Source organism: Anas acuta, unplaced genomic scaffold (assembly GCF_963932015.1).
Source record: "Anas acuta unplaced genomic scaffold, bAnaAcu1.1 SCAFFOLD_339, whole genome shotgun sequence".
In the NCBI taxonomy this organism is placed as follows: domain Eukaryota; kingdom Metazoa; phylum Chordata; class Aves; order Anseriformes; family Anatidae; genus Anas; species Anas acuta.
This window is the reverse complement of record NW_027076325.1, coordinates 15,485-35,889: the sequence shown is the minus strand read 5'-3', so window position 1 is coordinate 35,889 and position 20,405 is coordinate 15,485. Positions and strand designations below refer to the sequence as shown.

The following is a 20,405-nucleotide window of genomic DNA, read 5'->3' as shown; positions in this document are numbered from 1 at the left end:
AAGGTTAATTAATTAGTTAATTAATTAACGAGAAAGTTAATCAGTGATTGGGTAGGTTAATTAATGATTGGGGGGAAGCTGGGGGGGGATATGGGGTGGGGAAAGGGGGTGGGGAGGGGAAAAGGGGTGGGGAGGGAGGGGAAAAAGGGAAGTGAGGGTTAGTTAATTAGGAAATTAATTAGGTAATTAATTAATGAGAAAGTTAATCAGTGATTGGGGAAATTAATTAGTGATTGGGGGGAAGATTGGGGGGAAAATTGGGGGGATATGGGGTGGGGAGAGGAAAAGGGAAGGGAAAGGGGTGAGGAGGGAGGGGAAAATGGAAGGTAAAAGATTAATTAATTAGTTAATTAGTTAATTAATTAGAGAGAAAGTTACTCAGTGATTGAGTAGGTTAATTAATGATTGGCGGAAAATTGGGGGGATATGGGGTGGGGAAAGGAGGTGGGGAGGGGAAAAGGGGTGGGGAGGGAGGGGAAAAGGGGAAGTAAGAATTAATTAATTAGGTAATTAATTAGGTAATTAATTAATGAGAAGGTTACTCAGTGATTGGGTGGGTTAATTAGTAATTAGGGGGAAAATTGGGGGGATATGGGGTGGGGAAAGGGGGTGGGGAGGGGAAAAGGAGTGGGGAGGGAGGAGAAAAAGGGAAGTGAGGGTTAGCTAATTAATTAATTAATTAGTTAATTAATTACTTAATTAATGAGAAAGTTAATCAGTGATTGGGGAAATTAATTAGTGATTGGGGGAAGATTGGGGGGAAAACTGGGGGGATATGGGGTGGGGAAAGGGGGTGGGGAGAGGCAAAGGGGGTGGGAAGGGGAGTAAAGGGGTTGGAAAGGGAAGGTAAAGGGGGAGTGGGGTCTAATTAATTAGCTAATTAGTTAATGAGAAGGTTAATAAACTCATTAAGCAGGTTAATTAATGATTCAGGAGAAAATTGGGGGGATATGGGGTGGGGAAAAGGGGTTGGGAAGAGTAAAGAAGGGCAATTTGGGGTGAAAAAGGGGGAAAATGGTAAAATTGTGGGGTTTTATGGGGGAGGGAAGGGGAAGGGGGCCTGGGGGGGGCAAAAAAACTGGGTAAGGGGATAAATAGGGGGAAAATTGGGGTTAAAAAGGCGGAAAATGGTAAAATTATGAGGTTTTATGGGGAAGGCAAGGAGAAGGGGGGGCAAAGAAATGGGGGAGGGGGGTAAATAAGGGGAATTTGGGGTGAAAAAGGGGGAAAATGGTAAAATTATGGGGTTTTATGGGGAAGGGTGCCTGGGGGGGGCAAATAAAGGGAATTTGGGGTAAAAAAAAAGGGGGGAAAACGGTAAAATTATGGGGTTTTAGGGGGGGAGGTTGGGGAAAAGGGGCTTGGGGGGACCCAAAGAGATGTGGGAGGGGGTAAAGAAGGGGAATTCGGGGTTAAAAATGGGGAAAACGATAAAATTATGTTTTTTGGGGGGAAGTGAAGGGGAAGGGGGGGGAATAGGGGCTTGGGGGGCCCTAAAGAGATTGGGGAGGGGGTAAAGAAGGGGAATTTGGGGTAAAAAAGGGGGAAAATGGTAAAATTATGGGGTTTTATGGGGAAGGGTGCCTGGGGGGGGCAAATAAAGGGAATTTGGGGTAAAAAAGGGGGAAAACGGTAAAATTATGAGGTTTTACGGGAGAGGAAGGGGAAGAGGGCCTGGGGGGGGGCAAATAAGGGATTTGGGGTAAAAAAGGGGGAAAACGGTAAAATTACGGGGTTTTATGGGGGGAGGAGGTGGAAGAGGGGCTGAGGGGGGGGGGCAAAGAGATGGGGGAGGGGGTAAAGAAGGGGAATTTGGGGTGAAAAAGGGGGAAAATGGTAAAATTATGCGGTTTTATAGGAGTAGGAGGGGGAAGAGGGCTTGGGGGGGGCAAATAAGGGGAATTTGGGGTAAAAACAGGGGAAAGCGGTAAAATTATGGGGTTTTATGGGGGGAGGAAGGGAAGAGGGGCTGGGGGGGACCCAAAGAGATAGGGGAGGGGGTAAAGAAAGGGAATTTGGGGTGAAAAAGGGGGAAAATGGTAAAATTATGGGGGTTTTATGGGGTTTTATGGGGGGAGGGAAGGGGAAGGGGGCCTGGGGGGGGGGCAAATAAGGGGAATTTGGGGCGAAAAAGGGGGAAAACGGTAAAATTACGGGGTTTTAAGGGGAAGGGTGCCTGGGGGGGCAAATAAAGGGAATTTGGGGTAAAAAAGGGGGAAAACGGTAAAATCATGGGGTTTTCTGTGGAAGTGAAGGGGAAGGGGGAGGAATAGGGGCTTGGGGGGCCCTAAAGAGATTGGGGAGGGGGTAAAGAACGGGAATTTGGGGTAAAAAAGGGGGAAAATGGTAAAATTACAGGGTTTTATGGGGAAGGGAAGGGGAATTTGGGGTTAAAAAGAGGGAAAACGGTAAAATTACGGTTTTTTTTGGGGGAGGGAAGGGGAAGGGTGCCTGGGGGGGTGCCAAATAGGGGGAATTTGGGGTAAAAAAGGGGGAAAACGGTAAAATTACGGTTTTTTGGGGGGAGGGAAGGGGAAGGGTGCCTGGGGGGGTGCCAAATAAAGGGAATTGGGTTAAAAAAGGGGCACTCACGGTGGAGGAGATGCCGCCCAGGCGCAGCGGCTCGATGAGGGTGGTGGGGGGCTGCTCCTCGCGGGGGGGGGGGCGGCGGGGGGGGGGCCGCTTCTCAGGGGGGCCCCCCCCCGGCCCCGCCGGCCTCCGCCGCTCCCCGCTTGGCCCCGGCGCCCGACATGGCTTCAGGGAAGCGGTTTTTGGGTGATTTTGGGGCTTTTTTGGGTGTTTTTTGGGTGTTTTTTAAGGGGGGGGCGCGGGGAGGCCTCAGCAGCCGCTGCCGCCCCGCGGGCTGGGCCGCGGCGCTGTGCGCATGCGCGGCCGCCTCAGGCGCAGCCCCGCCCCCTGCGCATGCGCGAAGGGAGGGGGGCGGTTGCCACGGTAACGGAGCGAGGGGCGGGGCTTGTTGCTATGGCAACGGGGAAGGGCGGGGCTTGTTGCTATAGTAACAGGGAGGGGAGGAGCGGTTGCCACGGTAACGGAGCGAGGGGCGGGGCTTGTTGCTATGGTAACGGGGAAGGGGCGGGGCTTGTCGCTATGGTAACGGGGAGCGAGGGGCGGGGCGCGGCTCTTAAAGGGGCCGCGTCCCGCTTTGGGGAAATTTGGGGGGGGCCCCAAATCCCTCCCCAGGGACCCCACTGGGTGCCCCCCCGCCCTACAGGCGCCCCCGAACCCTATGGGGAGCCCCCAAATCCCCATAGGGACCCCCCCAGGCCTAAATTTCCCCTCTTTAACCCCATTTCCCCCCTAAACCCCATAAAGCCCCCCAAAACCCATAAAGACCCCCCCCAAAATCCCATAGGGACCCCCCAAAACCCCCCACCGGACCCCCCCATTTCATAGGGACCCCCCCATTAACCACACTAACCCCCCCAAAGCTCCCTTTCCCCCAAAAACCCCCCTCCCCTACAACCCCCCCCTCCCCCTAAAGCCCCCCCTCCCCTAAAAAGCCCCTCCCCCTTCTAAATCTCCCCCCCCCCACACCCCAATTTTGGGGTCCCCCCCCCCAAAACTCTCCGTTTTCAACCCTTTATTCATCGCGTCTCTCCCGCAGAGGAAAGCTTACAGCCGCCGCCTGGACACCCGACACCCCCAAAATCCCCCCTTTTCCCACCCAAATTTATTTATTTAACCCCCCACCCCACCCCAAAAAATAAAAATAAAAAATAAAAAATAAAACCCCACCGGGGTCCCCCCCCCCCCCCCCCCCAGCCCGGCACAAAGCACCTTTGCATAGATCGTGTTGAAAAGGAACCTATTTTACATGGGGCTGTACAGGGGGCCGCGCCCCCGCCAATGTACACGGGTAAAAAACGGCCCCCCCGGGGCCCCCCCCCTCCCCCCAAAACGCCCCCCCCCCCCCCCTTTTCCCCGCCAAAAAAGATGGCCGACGGCGGGGACAAGATGGCCGCCGGGAGGGCAAGATGGCCGCCGGAGCCGGCGGCTGTTGGAGTCAAGATGGCTGCCGGGATGCTGGGGGCCAAGATGGCCGCCGGCTACGGGGGTCCGCGGGGGTTCAGATGGCGGCCGAGGAGGCGGCGTGGTCCGGGTTAAGATGGCCGCCGGGAGTGGCGGGTGTTGGGGACAAGATGGCCGCCAGCAGGGGTGTCCGTTGGGGACAAGATGGCCGCCGAGGCGGGTGTGTGGTGGGGACAAGATGGCCGCTGGTGGCTGCAATCACTGGGGCCAAGATGGCCGCCGGGGGTGGCGCTGAGGAAGAGGAAGGCGCTGAGATGAGGTTGAGGCAAGATGGCCGCTGGGTGTGATGTCATGGGGTTCAAGATGGCCGCCAGCAGTGACGTCACAGCGCACAAGATGGCCGCCTCCTCTGACATCACGGGGTTCAAGATGGCCGCCAGGCCTGAGGCATGCTGGAAACAAGATGGCTGCCACTATGACGTCATGGGCCTTAAGATGGCCGCTGCTTCCTCTGACATCACGGGGATCAAGATGGCTGCCGGCTGTGACGTCACCTCGTTCAAGATGGCCGCCTCTTCTGACATCACTTCCTTCAAGATGGCCGCCGGTGTGATGTCACAGGGTTCAAGATGGCCGCCAGATGTGATGTCACGAGGCTCAGTGTCACAGCTCTGACGTCACTCCCGGCCTCCAGGCGGCCATCTTGGGGCCTCCAGCGGCCATCTTGGGTGGCCGCTGAGCTCAGGCAGTCAGAGGGCAGCAGGGCGGCCATCTTGGTGGTCGGCCATCTTGAATGTCGGCCATCTTAGGATGGATGTTGGCCATCTTCAACGTCAGCCATCTTGAGATGTCAGCCATCTTGGGATTCAGCCATCTTGGATGTCGGCCATGTTCAGGAGTTGACCATTTTGGACATCAGCCATCTTGAGCTGTCAACCATCTTGCATGTCGGACAGCTTCAATTGTCAGCCATCTTGAGGTGTCGGCCATCCTGGACATCAGCCATCTTGGAGGTTAGCCATATTGGAGGTCAGCCATCTTGAAACATCATCCATCTGGGACGTCAGCCATCTTGAGAGGTCAGCCATTTTGACGTCGGCCATCTTGGAGGTTAGCCATATTGGGGGTCGGCCATCTTGGATGTCGGCCATCTTGGACGTCAGCCATCATCAAATGTCGGCCATCTTGGAGGTCAGCCATCTTGAAACATCCTCCATCTGGGATGTCAGCCATCTTGAGATGTCGGCCATCTCGGAGATCGGCCATCTTGAAATGTCAACCATCTTGGACGCCAGCCATCTCAGATGTCGGCCATCTTGGAGGTCAGCCATGTTGGATGTCGGCCATCTTGGATGTCAGCCATGTTCAAGTGTTGACCATCTTGGACGTCAGCCATCTTGGAGGTTAGCCATATTGGGGGTCAGCCATCTTGAACTGTCAGCCATCTTGGTTGTTGGCCATCTTGGACATCAGCCATCTTCAAATGCCGGCCATCTTGGACATTGGCCATCTCAAACTGACAACCACCTTGCATGTCGGCCATCTTGAACCGTCAGCCATCTTGGCTGTCGGCCATCTTGGACGTCAGCCATCATCAAATGTCGGCCATCTTGCAGGTCAGCCATCTTGAAACATCCTCCATCTGGGACGTCGGCCATCTTGAGATGTCGGCCATCTTGGATGTCAGCCATTTTGGACAACAGCCATCTTGGAGAACGGCCATCTTGAAACATCCTCCATCTTGGACGCCAGCCATCTCAGATGTCGGCCATCTTGTCCGTCAGCCATCTTGCCTGTCGGCCATCTTGCGAGGCCGCCCGCCAGCCCTTTCCGAGCGCCACCGGCGGCCATTTTGCCCGCGCCCCCTCCTCTCCCCCACCCGCCGCGCCCGGCCCCTCCCCGGCCGCCCGTCGGCCATCTTGCCGGCCCCCGCGCGGCCCGCGCGGTGGGTGCCGGGTTGGGTGCCGGGGAGGGGGAAGAGTCAGCGGGGGGGGGGCGGGCGGTGACGTCACCGGCGAGGGTGGTGACGTCATCGGCGCGGGCGGTGACGTCGTCGGCGTCGCGGGCGGTGCTTTGGTGGGCGCGGGGGGCGGCGGGGGCGGCGGTGACGTCGGCGTTGTCACCGCGGGGACTTGCGGCGTCGATGTCACCGGGGCGGGGCGACGTCAGACCCCAGACCCCAAAAACGAGGCCCCAGACCCCAAAACCAGGCCCCAGACCCCAAAAACGAGTCCCCAGACCCCAAAAAACAGGTCACAGACCCCCAAATCAACCCCCAGCCCCCTCGTAGCAGATGTCAGACCCCAAAAAGTAGGTCCCAGACCCCAAAAACGAGGCCCCAGACCCCAAAAAGTAGATCCCAGACCCCCCCAAATCAACCCCAGCCTCCTCATAATAGATGTCAGACCCCAAAAGAGGCCCTAGATCCCCCAAATGAGGTCCCAGACCCCCAAAACAAGCCCCCAGCCCCCAAAAGAGAGCCCCCAGACCCCAAAAACCAGCCCTTGGACCCCAAAAACAAGGCCCCGGACACCAAGAGAGCCCCCAGACCCAAAAAGTAGACCCCAGAGCCCCCAAACCAACCCCAGCCCCCTCATAACAGATGTCAGACCCCAAAAACGAGTCCCTGGACCCCAAAAACCAGGTCATGGACCCCAAAAAACAGCCCCCAGCCCCCCAAAAACAGCCCTTGGACCCCAAAAACGAGGCCCCGGACCCCAAAATCGAGGCCCCGGACCCCAAAAACGCCCCCCCAGACCCCAAACCCCCCCCCCCTCACCCTCCTCATCCTCGGCGGCGAACTCCTCGTCGTCCTCGCGGGGCTCCCAGGGCCGCTTGTCCCTGCGCAGCAGCGCCTGGAAGGGGGGGGGGGGGGACAGGAGGTGACGGGGGGGGGCTTGGGGACATTTTGGGACATTTTGGGGACATTTCGGGGGGTTTTGGGGTCACCTTATGTCCCCAACAGCCCCCCCCCCCTCCCCCCCCAAATCCCCGTCCCCAGCCCACACAGCGCATGCGACTCAGCGCCCTCCCCCTATTTAGCGCCCTCCCCCTATTTATCTAGCTGTCCCGTTTTAGGAGCCCCGCCATATCTAAAATGTCCGACGCGGTGAGGGAGCGGAGAAGCGGAGCTGCTTGGACGGACCCCCCCGACCCCCTCATGGAGCAGCTGCAGGAGGTGAAGGCTGTGGCCTAAAGGGAAGGGGGGGAGGCCTCGTTAAGGGTCCCGAGCCCCCAAACTGGGGGTTTTTAGCCCCAAAACTGGCGTTTCACCTGTAGGGAGACGCGGAGGGGGCGCCGGAGGGCGTGACTGGGGGGGGGGTGGGTTAATTAGTGGGGGTTAATTAGGGGGGGGAGGTGGGTCTGGGGGAGGGCATTGAGGGAAAATTGGGTGGGATTTGGGGGAATTTGCGGGTCTGGGGAAGGTATTGGGGGTTGAGGGAATTGGGGGGGGTTGGGGAGAGGGTTTGGAGGGGAATTGGAGGGATTTGGGGAAATTGGGGGGGATTTGGGGAAATCGGGGCAGAACTGGGGGGTTTGGGAGCGCTTGGGGGAAATTGGGAACTCGGGACGGGGTTGGGGGAGGATTGGGGGGTTTGGGAGGAATTGGGGCGTTTGGGGGGGAGACTTGGGTGGGTTTTGGGGGCAAGTGGGGGGATTTTGGAGGAAACCGGGGGGAACTGGGGGGGTTTAGGGGCCGCAGGGTGCCTCACACCAATGGTCTGTACCCCACAGCGGGGGCCTGAGGTGTCTGAAGGAGCTCGGGGGGAGCTGGTGGAGACTGAGGGGGGTGAAAAGGGGGCTGGGGGCAGCGGTGACCCCGCAGCGGAGTTTTGGGTGGTCCCCAAAAGCTCCCCGGGGTGCAAATAGGATCGGAGGGAAGAGGTGACGCGGGGACAGCGGGATGGGAGGTGGCATGGAGCTGGCGAGGAAGCAGCCGAGGAAAAAAGCGCCGGCGCCCGCCAAAAACCTCCTGGAAGAGGTGGAGGAGGAGGAGGAGAAGCTGAGGCCCCAGCAGCACCCCACCAGGTGGGTGTTTTTTTTGGGGCGATTTGCCCCGATCTGGTGTGCCCAGGACCCGGGCAGCGCCGCCACGTGCCCGAGCACATGGGGAGAAGGAGCCGAGAGATTCTCCTCCCGCCAGCTGTGCTTTTTAGGTCAGTTTTTACCATTTTCTGACAGGAAAAGCGAGTTTTTTGTGTTTTTTTCAGCGTTTACGGGGCAAGGGGCGTGTGGGGTCGCCCCTTCAAACCCGCGGCAGGGCTCTGAGGGCGGGGGGCAGCCTGCATCCTCCTGGGACTCTGGTGTTACTTTCCTCTCCTGCACCTCCTGAGGTAAGCGAAGCCCCCACGGCACAAAATTGGGGCCATGCGGACCCCAAACGGGGTCACCGGGGCCTGCTGGCACCCCCCAACCCCAAACCTGTGGCTATCCCCTAGCCCCAGTACCCCTACATCGTGGTCGTGCTGCTGCTGCTCGAGGTCCTGCTGCTGCCGGACGGTGAGCACCCCCGTGAGGACCCCGGAATGACGAATCCCTTTGTGGGGTGATGGCTGAGCCCCCCTTTTTCCCCCTCCCGCAGGCACCAACCTGCTGCGGGGCCTCTCCACGCGGCTGTCCTCCATGCTCAACGCCACCACCGTGGGCGGGACGGTGGATCTGAAGCAGCAGTACAGCGTCTCAGCCGTCACCATCACCAACCCGTTGGAGTGCTGCCTGTGGGGCATCCAGGTCCACATCGGGGACTCGCTGGCCAACGGTGGCAGGAACAACCCCACGTGAGTTATACGGCAAATTTCACCCCAGAAAGGGGCTGTTCAGCCCCCAAAGCGGTCTGTTCGGACCCCAAAACGGGGCGTTCCACCCCAAAACCGGCTGTTCAGACCCAAAACGGGGGTGCTTGGACCCCAAAATGGCTTCTCTCTGGCAGCTGCGGGGCTTTCGTGGACACCGCCCGCGGCATCACCAGCACGGGCTGCAATGGGCTGCTGGGCCGCTACGTCTCCATCGCCCTCTCCGGCTGCCTCAACTCCCTCGAGCCGTGCAAGGTGGAGCTGACGATGCAGAGCTGCCACCCCCCACTCAGCGGTAAGTGACAAATTTCACCCCAAACGGGCAATTTCGCCCAGAAAGGTGCTGTTCAGACGCCAAAACGGGGCGTTCCACCCCAAAATGGGGGTGTTCAGACCCCAAATCAGGGCATTCCACCCCAAAACCGGGCTGTTCGGACCCCACGGCCACGGTTCAGTGGGGGAGGAGCGGGGGGATGCCAGGGTGGGCTGGCGTCACCGCCCCACTTGTGCTTGTCCCCCCAGCCCGAAATCTGGCGCTGTGGCGCCCGGCGCTGCAGTCCTCTGTGGCCTGGGCAGCTGGCTATGCCACCGACGGGCAGCACGGCTCCTGCAGCTCCACGTGGCGCCAGCACGAGCCCTGGTGGGCCGTGGACCTGGGTGGGCAGCACGCGGTGACGGCAGTGCTGGTGAAGAGCAAGCAGAGCCTGCAGGGCGCCCAGGTCCTCGTGGGCAACGTGCCGGCCAAGCACGGCCGCAACAACGCCATGTGAGTGGGGTGGATGACGCCACGGGGGCTGCTCGGCACCCCCCCGACCCCACTCATCTTTTTTTTTTTTTTTCCCTTTTCTCTCCTGTTTTTTGCCCCCCCCCCCCCCCCCCCCCCCCCCGTGTGACAGCTGCGGTGTCATCGCCAACGCCAGGTCCGGCACCGTGTGCTGCCAGGGCTGCAGGGCCGCTACGTCTCCATCATCATCCCCGAGCGCAAGGCCAGGCTGAAGCTGTGCGAGGTCAAGGTCTACGGCACCTTCCAGGAGCCCTGAGCGACCCCCAGGGGTCCCCGCGCTGTCCCCATCCCTTCCGTGGGCACCCAGGGGTCCTCATCCCGCAGCGGGGTCGCCAGGGGGGCCGGGCCCTACAGCGTGCCAGGAAAATATTCTAATGCTAATAACGCTAATAATAATAATAGCAGTAGTAGTAATTTCCCCGTTTTCCCCATTTCTGGACCAACTCCCCATTTTGGATAACAATTGCCCATCTTTTGGAGGAACAATTTCCACTTTTTTGGGAACATCTCCCCCTTTTTTCTTGAAGAGTCCCCCTTTTTATGCATTATATATATTATACATCGTATATATTACATATTACATACATTATATTATTACATATAATTATATATTACGTATACACGTTATATACTAGATATAAACTTAAATATACTTAAATTTATACTAAGATATAATTAAGTTTAACATTCTATGAGCTCGTAAATACTTTTTAATTAAAGTAAATAATTTTTATTTTAATTTCTATGAGGAAAATTAAACTGAAACCAGGACCCCATGAAATGGCTGAGTGCGACTGCGGCGCCCCAAAGTGCAATGGTGTGGGATGGGATTGGGGATGAGGAGATGGGATGGGATTAGGGCCGGGATTGGGATGGGATTAGGGGTTCGGGATATGGGATGGGCGTGCGCCCTGGCCAACCTGGCCCTAGAACCCAAAGGAGCCCGCGATGTCCTGCAGGAGGGTGAGTGCTGCCCAAAAGGGCCCTAAAAGGCATAAAATGGCCCCAAAATGTGGCTGGGGGGGGGGGGGGGGGGAATGGCACTAAATGATACTAAAATGGCCCTAAAAGGCACAAAATGCAACCAAAAGGAACCCAAAAGGACCCCAAATGGCACAAAATGGACCCTAATAGGCATGAAATGGCACAAAATGGCCCCAAAAGGACCCTAAGTGGCAGGAAATAGGGCCAAAAGGACCCTAAAAGGCACCAAAAGGGACCAAAAGGACCCTAAGTGGCACCCCCATTTTTGGGGTCCCAGCCCTACATTTGGGGATCCCACACCCCCTTTTTAGGATCCCACACCCCAATTTTGGGGTCCAGCCCCCCCTTTTGGAGTCCCAGTGCCCCCTTTTTGTCCCCTGTGAGCCCCTTTTTGACCCCTGAGCCCACTTTTTGGGGTCCAACACCCCAATTTTGGACCCCACACCCCAATTTTGGGCCCCCACCTGCCCCCCAGTAGCGGTTGACCAGCAGCAGGGTGGCGTCGTCGGTGGCCTTTTTAGGATCCCAGTCCCCCTTTTCGACCCCCACTCCCCCATTTCGGGATCCCAGCCCCCTTTTCAGACCCCACACCCCAATTTTGGGGTCCAGCCCCCCCTTTTGGGGTCCCAGTGCCTCTTTTTGTCCCCTTGAGCTCCTTTTCATCCCCCATGCTCTCCTTTTTGTCCCCCGTGAGCCCCTTTTGACCCCTGTGAGCCCACTTTTTGGGATCCCAGCCCCCTTTTTGGACCCCACACCCCAATTTTGGGGTCCCACCCAATTTTGGGCCCCCACACCCCAATTTTGGGGTCCAGCCCCCCCTTTTTGGGTCCCAGTGCCCTTTTTGTCCCCCTTGAGCCCCTTTTTGACCCCTGTGAGCCCACTTTTTGAGGTCCCACAGCCCCTTTTCGGACCCCACACACCCAATTTTGGGCCCCCCCCAAATTTTTTGGGCCCCCACCTGCCCCCAGTAGCGGTTGACCAGCAGCAGGGTGGCGTCGTCGGTGGCCTTTTTTGGGGTCCCAGCCCCTTTTCGTCCCCTTGAGCCCCTTTTTGACCCCCATGTGCCCCTTTTCGGACCCCACACCCCAATTTTGGGACCCCACACACCCAATTTTGGGACCCCACACCCCAATTTTGGGGTCCCAGTGCCCCTTTTTGTCCCCCTTGAGCCCCTTTTCCTCCCCCTTGAGCCCCTTTTTGACCCCTGTGAGCCACTTTTTGGGGTCCCAGCCCCCTTTTCGGACCCCACACCCCAATTTTGGGACCCCACACCCCAATTTTGGGGTCCAGACCCCCTTTTTGGGATCCCAGTGCCCTTTCTGGGCCCTGTGAGCCCCTTTTTGTCCCCCTTCAGCCCCTTTTCGTCCCCCACAAGCCCCTTTTTGGCCCCCCTGAGCCCACTTTTTGGGGTCCAACACCCCAATTTTGGGGTCCCGCCCCAATTTTGGGACCCCACACCCCAATTTTGGGATCCCACACCCCAATTTTGGGATCCCAGTGCCCCTTTTTGTCCCCCTTGAGCCCCTTTTCATCCTCCTTGAGCCCCTTTTTGACCCCTGTCCCACTTTTTGGGATCCCAGCCCCCTTTTGACCCCCCACACCCCAATTTTGGGACCCCCCCAAATTTTTTGGGCCCCCACCTGCCCCCAGTAGCGGTTGACCAGCAGCAGGGTGGCGTCGTCGGTGGCCTTTTGTGGGGTCCCAGCCCCCCTTTTGGCCCCCCACTCCCCCATTTCGGGATCCCAGCCCCCTTTTGACCCCCCACGTCCCAATTTTGGGACGGACCCCACACCCCAATTTTGGGACCCCACACCCCCTTTTCGTCCCCCTTGAGCCCCTTTTCATCCTCTTTGAGCCCCTTTTTGACCCCTGTGAGCCCCCTTTTGACCCCCCACACCCCCTTTTGGGACCCCACACCCCAATTTTGACCCCCCACACCCCAATTTTGGGACCCCCCCAATTTTTTGGGCCCCCACCTGCCCCCAGTAGCGGTTGACCAGCAGCAGGGTGGCGTCGTCGGTGGCCTTTTTTGGGGTCCCAGCCCCTTTTCTTCCCCCTTGAGCACCCTTTTGACCCCCCTCACCCCCTTTTCGGACCCCACACCCCAATTTTGGGTCCCACACCCCAATTTTGGGACCCCACACCCCAATTTTGGGATCCAGGCCCCCCTTTTGGGGTCCCAGTGCCCCTTTCTGGGCCCTGTGAGCCCCTTTTTGTCCCCCTTGAGCCCCTTTTTGACCCCTGTGAGCCCCTTTTTGGCCCCCCTGAGCCCACTTTTTGGGGTTTCACCCAATTTTGGGGTCCCACACCCCAATTTGGGGCCCCCACCTGCCCCCAGTAGCGGTTGACCAGCAGCAGGGTGGCGTCGTCGGTGGCCTTTTGTGGGATCCAGCCCCCCTTTTGGCCCCCACTCCCCCATTTCGGGATCCCAGCCCCCTTTTGACCCCCCACAGCCCAATTTTGGGACCCACAGCCCAATTTTGGGACCCCACAGCCCAATTTTGGGATCCCACACCCCAATTTTGTCCCCCTTGAGCCCCTTTTTGACCCCTGTGAGGCCCACTTTTTCGGGTCCCAGCCCCCTTTTTGGACCCACACCCCAATTTAGGGGTCCAACACCCCAATTTTGGGGACCCCACACCCCAATTTTGGGATCCCACACCCCAATTTTGGGACCCCACACCCCAATTTGGGACCCCACACCCCAATTTTGTCCCCCTTGAGCCCCTTTTCATCCTCCTTGAGCCCCTTTTTGACCCCTGTGAGCCCCTTTTTGGCCCCCCTGAGGCCCACTTTTTGGGGTCCCAGCCCCCTTTTGACCCCCCACACCCCAATTTTGGGGTCCCACACCCCAAATTCGGGCCCCCACCTGCCCCCAGTAGCGGTTGACCAGCAGCAGGGTGGCGTCGTCGGTGGCCTTTTTTGGGGTCCCAGCCCCCTTTTGACCCCCCTGAGCCCACTTTTTCGGGTCCCAGCCCCTTTTTGGACCCCACACCCCAATTTTGGGGTCCAACACCCGTTTTTGGATCCAGCCCCCCCTTTTGGGGTCCCAGTGCCCCTTTTGTCCCCCTTGAGCCCCTTTTCCTCCCCCTTGAGCCCCTTTTGACCCCTGTGAGCCCACTTTTTGGGGTCCCAGCCCCCTTTTCGGACCCCACACCCCAATTTTGGGGTCCAACACCCCAATTTTGGGATTCCACACCCCAATTTTGGGACCCCACACCCCAATTTTGTCCCCCTTGAGCCCCTTTTTGGCCCCCCTGAGCCCACTTTTTGGGGTCCAACACCCCAATTTTGGGGTCCCAGCCCCCTTTTGACCCCCCCACACCCCAATTTTGGGACCCCCCCAAATTTTTTGGGCCCCCACCTGCCCCCAGTAGCGGTTGACCAGCAGCAGGGTGGCGTCGTCGGTGGCCTGGCGCTTCTCCAGCTTCTCGATGCGCTCCCGCAGCTCGTCCTCGCACGCCTGCCGCTGCTCCAGCCGCTCCGCCAGCTTCTTGTTCTTGAACTGCAGCACCTTCAGGTCCATCTCCTCCTGCGGGGTAATTAGCGGGGTAATTAGCAAGGTAATTAGCAAGGTGATTAGCACGGTGATTAGGTGAGAGGGAGGGGAGGGGGTGGGGAGGGGTGGGGAGGGGTGGGAGGGGATATGGGGTGGGGAAAGGGGTGGTGAGGGGAAAAGGGGAGTGAGAGTTAGTTAATTAGGGAATTAATTAGGTAATTAATTAGGTAATTAATTAATGAGAAAGTTAATCAGTGATTGGGGAAACTAATTAGTGATTCGGGGGAAGATTGGGGGATATGGGGTGGGGAAAGGGGTTGGGGAGGGGAAAAGGGGGTGGAAGGAGAGGAAAAAGGGAAGTGATGGTTAACTAATTAGCTAATTAATTAGTTAATTAATTAGTGAGAAAGTTAATCAGTGATTAGGTAGGTTAATTAATGATTGGGGGGAAACTGGGGGGGATATGGGGTGGGGAAAGGGCTGGGGAGGGAAAAGGGGGTGGGAAGGAGAGGAAAAAGGGAAGTGAGAGTTAGTTAATTAGGTAATTAATTAGGTAATTAATTAATGAGAAAGTTAATCAGTGATTGGGGAAATTAATTAGTGATTGGGGAAGATTGGGGGGAAAATTGGGGGGATATGGGGTGGGGAAAGGGGGTGGGGAGGGAGGATAAAAGGGAAGTGAGGGTTAGTTAATTAGGGAATTAATGAGGTAATTAATTGGTTAATTAATTAATGAGAAGGGTACTCAGTGATTGGGTAGGTTAATTAACGATTGGGGGAAAATTGGGGGGATATGGGGTGGGGAAAGGGGGGTGGGGAGGGGAAAAGGAAGGGGAATTGGGGTAAAAGGGGGAAAACGGTAACATTAGGGAGTTTTATGGGGGAGGAGGGGGCCAAAGGGATGTGGGGGGGGCAAATAAGGGGAATTTGGGGTGAAAAAGGGGGAAAATGGTAAAGGGGGGGAAGGAGAATGGAGGAGCAAAGAGATATGGAGATGAAAATAAGGGGAATTTGGGGTAAAAAAGGGGGAAAATGGTAAAATTTTGGGTTTTTAAGAGGAAGGGTGCCTGAGGGGGGGGCAAATAAAGGGAATTTGGGGTAAAAAAGGGGGAAAACGGTAAAATTATGGGGTTTTATGGGGGGAGGTTGGGGAAAAGGGGCTGGGGGGACCCAAAGAGATGGGGGAGGGGATAAAGAAAGGGAATTTGGGGTGAAAAAGGGGGAAAATGGTAAAATTATGGGGTTTTAAGGGGAAGGGTGCCTGAGGGGGGGGCAAATAGAGGGAATTTGGGGTAAAAAAGGGGGGAAAACGGTAAAATTATGGTGTTTTTTTTGGGGGGAGGAAGGGGAAGAGGGGCTGGGGGGGGCCCAAAGAGATGGGGAAGGGGGCAAATAGGGGGAATTTGGGTAAAAAAGGAGGAAAACGGTTAAAATTACGGGGGTTTTATGGGGAGGGAAGGGGAATTTGGGGTAAAAAAGGGGGGGGGAAAACGGTAAAATTACGTTTTTTTGGGGGGGAGGGAAGGGGAAGGGTGCCTGGGGGGGTGCCAAATATGGGGAATTTGGGTAAAAAAGGGGGGGAGGAAACGGTAAAATTACGGGGTTTTATGGGGGGAGGAGGGGGAAGGGTGCCTGGGGGGGTGCCAAATAGGGGGATTTTGGGTTAAAAAAGGAGAAACTCACTGTGGAGGAGATGCCGCCCAGGCGCAGCGGCTCGATGAGGGTGGTGGGGGGCTGCTCCTCGCGGGGGGGGGGCGGCGGGGGCGGGGGCCGCTTCTCAGGGGGCCCCCCCCCGGCCCCGCCGGCCTCCGCCGCTCCCCGCTTGGCCCCGGCGCCCGACATGGCCTCGGGGGGGGTGGGTTTTGGGGGGTTTTGGGGCTTTTTTGGGTGTTTTTTGGGTGTTTTTTAAGGGGGGGGGGGGCGCGGGGAGGCCTCGGCAGCCGCTGCCGCCCCGCGGGCTGGGCCGCGGCGCTGTGCGCATGCGCGGCCCGCCTCACGGCGCAGCCCCGCCCCCTGCGCATGCGCGGAGGGAGGGGGGCGGTTGCCACGGTAACGGAGCGGGGGGGGGGGCGGGGCTTGTTGCTATGGTAACGGAGAGGGGCGGGGCTTGTTGCTATAGTAACAGGGAGGGGCGGGGGGCGGTCGCCATGGTAACGGAGGGGCGGGGCTTGTTGCTATGGTAACAGGGAGGGGCGGGGCTCGTCGCTATGGTAACGGGGAGCGAGGGGCGGGGCGCGGCTCTTAAACGGGCCGCGTCCCGCTTTGGGGAAATTTGGGGGGGGCCCCAAATCCCTCCCCAGGGACCCCACTGGGTGCCCCCCCCCGCCCTATAGGCGCCCCCGAACCCTATGGGGAGACCCCAAATCCCCACAGGGACCCCCCCCAGCCCTAAATTTCCCCTCTTTAACCCCATTTCTGCCCTAAACCCCATAAAGCCCCCCCAAAATCCATAAAGCCCCCCCCAAAACCCCATAGGGACCCCCCAAAACCCCCCCCCGAACCCCCCCATTTCATAGGGACCCCCCCATTAACCACACTAACCCCCCCCAAAGCTCCCTTTCCCCCCAAAACCCCCCTCTCCTTCAACCCCCCCCTCCCCTAAAGCCCCCCCTCCCCTAAAAAGCCCCCCCCCCTTCTAAATCTCCCCCCCCCCACACACCCCAATTTTGGGGTCCCCCCCCCAAAACTCTCCGTTTTCAACCCTTTATTCATCGCGTTCTCTCCCGCAGAGGAAAAGCTTACAGCCGCCGCCTGGACACCCGACACCCCCAAAAACCCCCTTTTCCCACCCAAATTTATTTATTTAACCCCCCCCCACCCCCCCAAAAAAAATAAAAAATAAAAAATAAAAACTAAAACCCCACCGGGGTCCCCCCCCCCCCCCCCCAGCCCGGCACAAAGCACCTTTGCATAGATCGTGTTGAAAAGGAACCTATTTTACATGGGGCTGTACAGGGGGCCGCGCCCCCGCCAATGTACACGGGTAAAAAACGGCCCCCCCGGGGCCCCCCCCCTCCCCCCAAAACGTCCCCCCCCCCCCTTTTTCCCCCGCCAAAAAAGATGGCCGCCGGCGGGGACAAGATGGCCGCCAGGAGGGCAAGATGGCTGCTGGAGCCGGCGGCCGCTGGAGTCAAGATGGCTGCCGGGATGCTGGGGGCCAAGATGGCCGCCGGCTACGGGGGTCCGCGGGGGTTCAGATGGCGGCCGAGGAGGTGGCGTGGTCCGGGTTAAGATGGCCGCCGGGGGTGGCGGGTGTTGGGGACAAGATGGCCGCCAGAAGGGGTGTCCGTTGGGGACAAGATGGCCGCCGAGGCGGGTGGGTGTTGGAGACAAGATGGCCGCTGGTGGCTGGGAGCAAGATGGCCGCCGGGGGTGGGAGGAAGAGGAAGGCGCTGAGGTGAGGTTGAAGCAAGATGGCCGCTGGGTGTGACATCACGGGGTTCAAGATGGCCGCCGGTCTGACGTCACGGGGTTCAAGATGGCCGCCAGGTGTGACGTCACAGCATTCAACATGGCTGCCTTGTATGACATCATGGGGTTCAAGATGGCCGCCAGGCCTGAGGCACGCCGGGAACAAGATGGCTGCCACTATGACGTCACGGGCTTCAAGATGGCCGCCGCTTCCTCTGACATCACGGGGATCAAGATGGCTGCCGGCTGTGACGTCACCTCGTTCAAGATGGCCGCCTTTTCTGACATCACTTCCTTCAAGATGGCCGCCGGTGTGACGTCACAGGGTTCAAGATGGCCGCTGGTGTGACGTCACAATGGTCAGTGTCCCGGCTCTGACGTCACTACCGGCCTCCAGGCGGCCATCTTGGGGCCTCCAGCGGCCATCTTGGTGGTCGGCCACCTTGGAGGTCCGCCATCTTGAGATGTCAGCCATGTTCAAGTGTTGGCCATCTTGGATGTTGAACGTTTGGGTGTCGGCCATCTTCAAATGGCGGCCATCTTGGACATTGGCCATCTCCAATTGTCAACCATCTTGGATGTCAGCCATCTTGTAATGTCGGCCATTTGGATGTTGGCCATCTTCAACGTTGGCTATCTTTGACGTCGGCCATCTTGGATGTCGGCCATGTTCAGGAGTTGACCATCTTGGATGTCGGCCATCTTGAGAGGTCGGCCATTTTGGGTGTCGGCCATCTTAGATACGAGCCATCTTCAGTGCCGGCCATGTTGGACATTGGCCATCTCAAACTGTCAACCACCTTGGCTGTCGGCCATCTTGAATGTCAGCCATCTTGTAATGTCAGCCATTTGGATGTCGGCCATCTTAGACGTTGGCCATCTTGAGATGTCGGCCATCTTGGATGTCGGCCATCTTGGATGTTGGCCATGTTCAGGAGTTGACCATTTTGGACGTCGCCCATCTTGAGCTGTCAACCATCTTGTATGTCGGACATCTTGAATTGTCGGCCATCTTGAGGTGTCGGCCATCTTGGACGTCAGCCATCTTCAAATGTCAGCCATCTTGAAACATCTTCCATCTGGGATGTCGGCCATCTTGGAGGTTGGCCATATTGGAGGTCAGCCATCTTGAAATGTCGGCCTTCTGGAAGGTCAGCCATGTTGGATGTCAGCCATCTTGGATGTTGGCCATGTTCAAGTATTGACCATCTTGGACGTCAGCCATCTTGAGAGGTCGGCCATTTTGGGTGTCGGCCATCTTAGATGCGAGCCATCTTCAACTGCCGGCCATCTTGGACATTGCTCATCTCGAGCTGTCAACCATCTTGCATGTCGGACAGCTTGAATTGTCGGCCATCTTGAGGTGTCGGCCATCTTGGACGTCAGCCATCTTCAAATGTCAGCCATCTTGAAACATCTTCCATCTGGGATGTCGGCCTTCTTGGAGGTTGGCCATCTCGAGATGTCGGCCATCTTAGATGTCAGCCATGTTCAAGTGTTGACCATCTGGGACGTCAGCCATCTTGAGAGGTCGGCCATCTTGGACATCAGCCATCTTCAAATGTCGGCCATCTTGGATGTCGGCCATCTTGGAGGTTAGCCATATTGGAGGTCGGCCATCTTGAGATGTCGGCCATCTTGGAGGTCAGCCATGTTGGATGTCGGCCATCTTGGATGTCGGCCATCTTGGATATCAGCCATCTTCAAATGTCGGCCATCTTGGACGTCAGACATCTTGGAGGTTAGCCATATTGGGGGTCGGCCATCTTGGACGTCAACCATCTCGGATGTCAGCCATCTTAGAGGTCAGCCATCTTGAAATGTCATCCATCTGGGACGCCAGCCATCTCAGATGTCGGCCATCTTGTCCGTCAGCCATCTTGCCTGTCGGCCATCTTGCGAGGCCGCCCGCCAGCCCTTTCCGAGCGCCACCAGCGGCCATTTTGGCCGCGCCTTCTCCTCTCCCCCACCCGCCGCGCCCGGCCCCTCCCATGCCGACCGTCGGCCATCTTGCCGGCCCCCTCGGGGGGCAGCGGGGGGTCACGTCTTGGCCTTGCGGCCTCGCAGAGCCGCCGCCGGTGCCGGGGGAGGCTCGGGGGGCGTCGTGGGCCCCCCGGGGGCGCCGGCGGTGCCGGTGGCGCATCGCCGCGGGGGCTGCCGCCTCCTCCTCCTCCTGGCGGGGGGCGGCGGGGGCCGGCGGCGGCGGTGGTGCCGCGGAGCCCCCCCGGCCCCCCTGCGGCGCCGCTTGGCCGGGGGGGGCCTGCGGCGGGGGGCTTCGTCCCCGCTCCCCTCGTGGTCGGAGGAGGAAGAGGAGGAGGAGGAGGAGGAAGGGGAGGAAGGCGGGGGGGAGGCGCGGGGGCGCCGCCGCCGGCCCGGTTCGCGCTCCAGGGGGGCCATCAGCGCCCCCCCCGGGTGCCGCCGGGTGCTGCGGGGGGCCGGGGGGGGCGAGGCGCTGCTGTCGGGGGACGCCCGCTTGGGGGGGCGCCCCCGCCGCCGTTTCCCGGGGCTGGAGGGGGTCGCGGGCACCGAGCCCACCCCCGCGGAGGGGGGGGGCACCACCGCGAGCCGGCCGCCCCCGGCGCCGCTGTTTGCCGGGGGGGGAGCGGCGTCGGCGCGGACCCCCCCGGCGTTTCGGGGGGCGCCCCCGGCGGCGTTTTGGGGGCGCGGGGCTGGCGGCGGGGCTGCCGGCCCCCCCCCCCCCCCTCGGGGTCGTGGCGGCGGCGGCGGGGGCGTCCCGGGGCCGGGGGGGGCTCCAGGACGGTGACGAGGCGGCCGGGGAGCTGCCGCAGGACTTTGGCCGCCGGCCCCGGCGCGCGGCTCTGCCGAATTTCCACGTCCGCGCTGCGGCGCCGCCGGGGGCCCCGGGGGGGTTGAGTTGGGGGGGGAGGAAGAAGAGGAGGAGGAGGAGGAGGAGGAGGAGGAGGAGGAGGGGGAGGGGGAGGGG

At 59.1% G+C, this 20,405-nt stretch overlaps 3 protein-coding genes across 3 annotated transcripts; 1 reads left to right on the top strand and 2 right to left on the bottom strand.

Annotated features, from left to right (window-relative positions):
• Window positions 1-5,245: 5,245 nt before the first annotated feature.
• On the bottom strand, window positions 5,246-20,405 carry LOC137849297 (basic proline-rich protein-like; the record flags this gene model as incomplete). The annotated part of the gene is made up of 4 exons (XM_068668825.1): window positions 5,246-5,409; window positions 18,909-18,991; window positions 19,057-19,105; window positions 19,267-20,405. Coding segments are annotated over 3 exons (1,227 nt in total), but the record flags the coding sequence as incomplete, so codon positions are not given.
• Window positions 7,082-10,327, top strand: LOC137849299 (uncharacterized). The gene is made up of 8 exons (XM_068668828.1): window positions 7,082-7,168; window positions 7,861-8,019; window positions 8,202-8,324; window positions 8,430-8,490; window positions 8,573-8,768; window positions 8,921-9,078; window positions 9,306-9,549; window positions 9,680-10,327. Exons 1-8 carry the CDS (start codon window positions 7,088-7,090, stop codon window positions 9,777-9,779), a joined length of 1,122 nt encoding a protein of 373 aa, XP_068524929.1. The 5' UTR covers window positions 7,082-7,087; the 3' UTR covers window positions 9,780-10,327.
• LOC137849298 (E3 ubiquitin-protein ligase BRE1B-like) lies at window positions 10,611-16,031 on the bottom strand. The gene is made up of 3 exons (XM_068668826.1): window positions 15,734-16,031; window positions 13,877-14,083; window positions 10,611-10,631 (listed from the first exon to the last, which is right to left on the bottom strand). The coding sequence occupies exons 1-3, from the start codon at window positions 15,890-15,892 to the stop codon at window positions 10,611-10,613; spliced, it is 387 nt and encodes a 128-aa protein (XP_068524927.1). The 5' UTR covers window positions 15,893-16,031.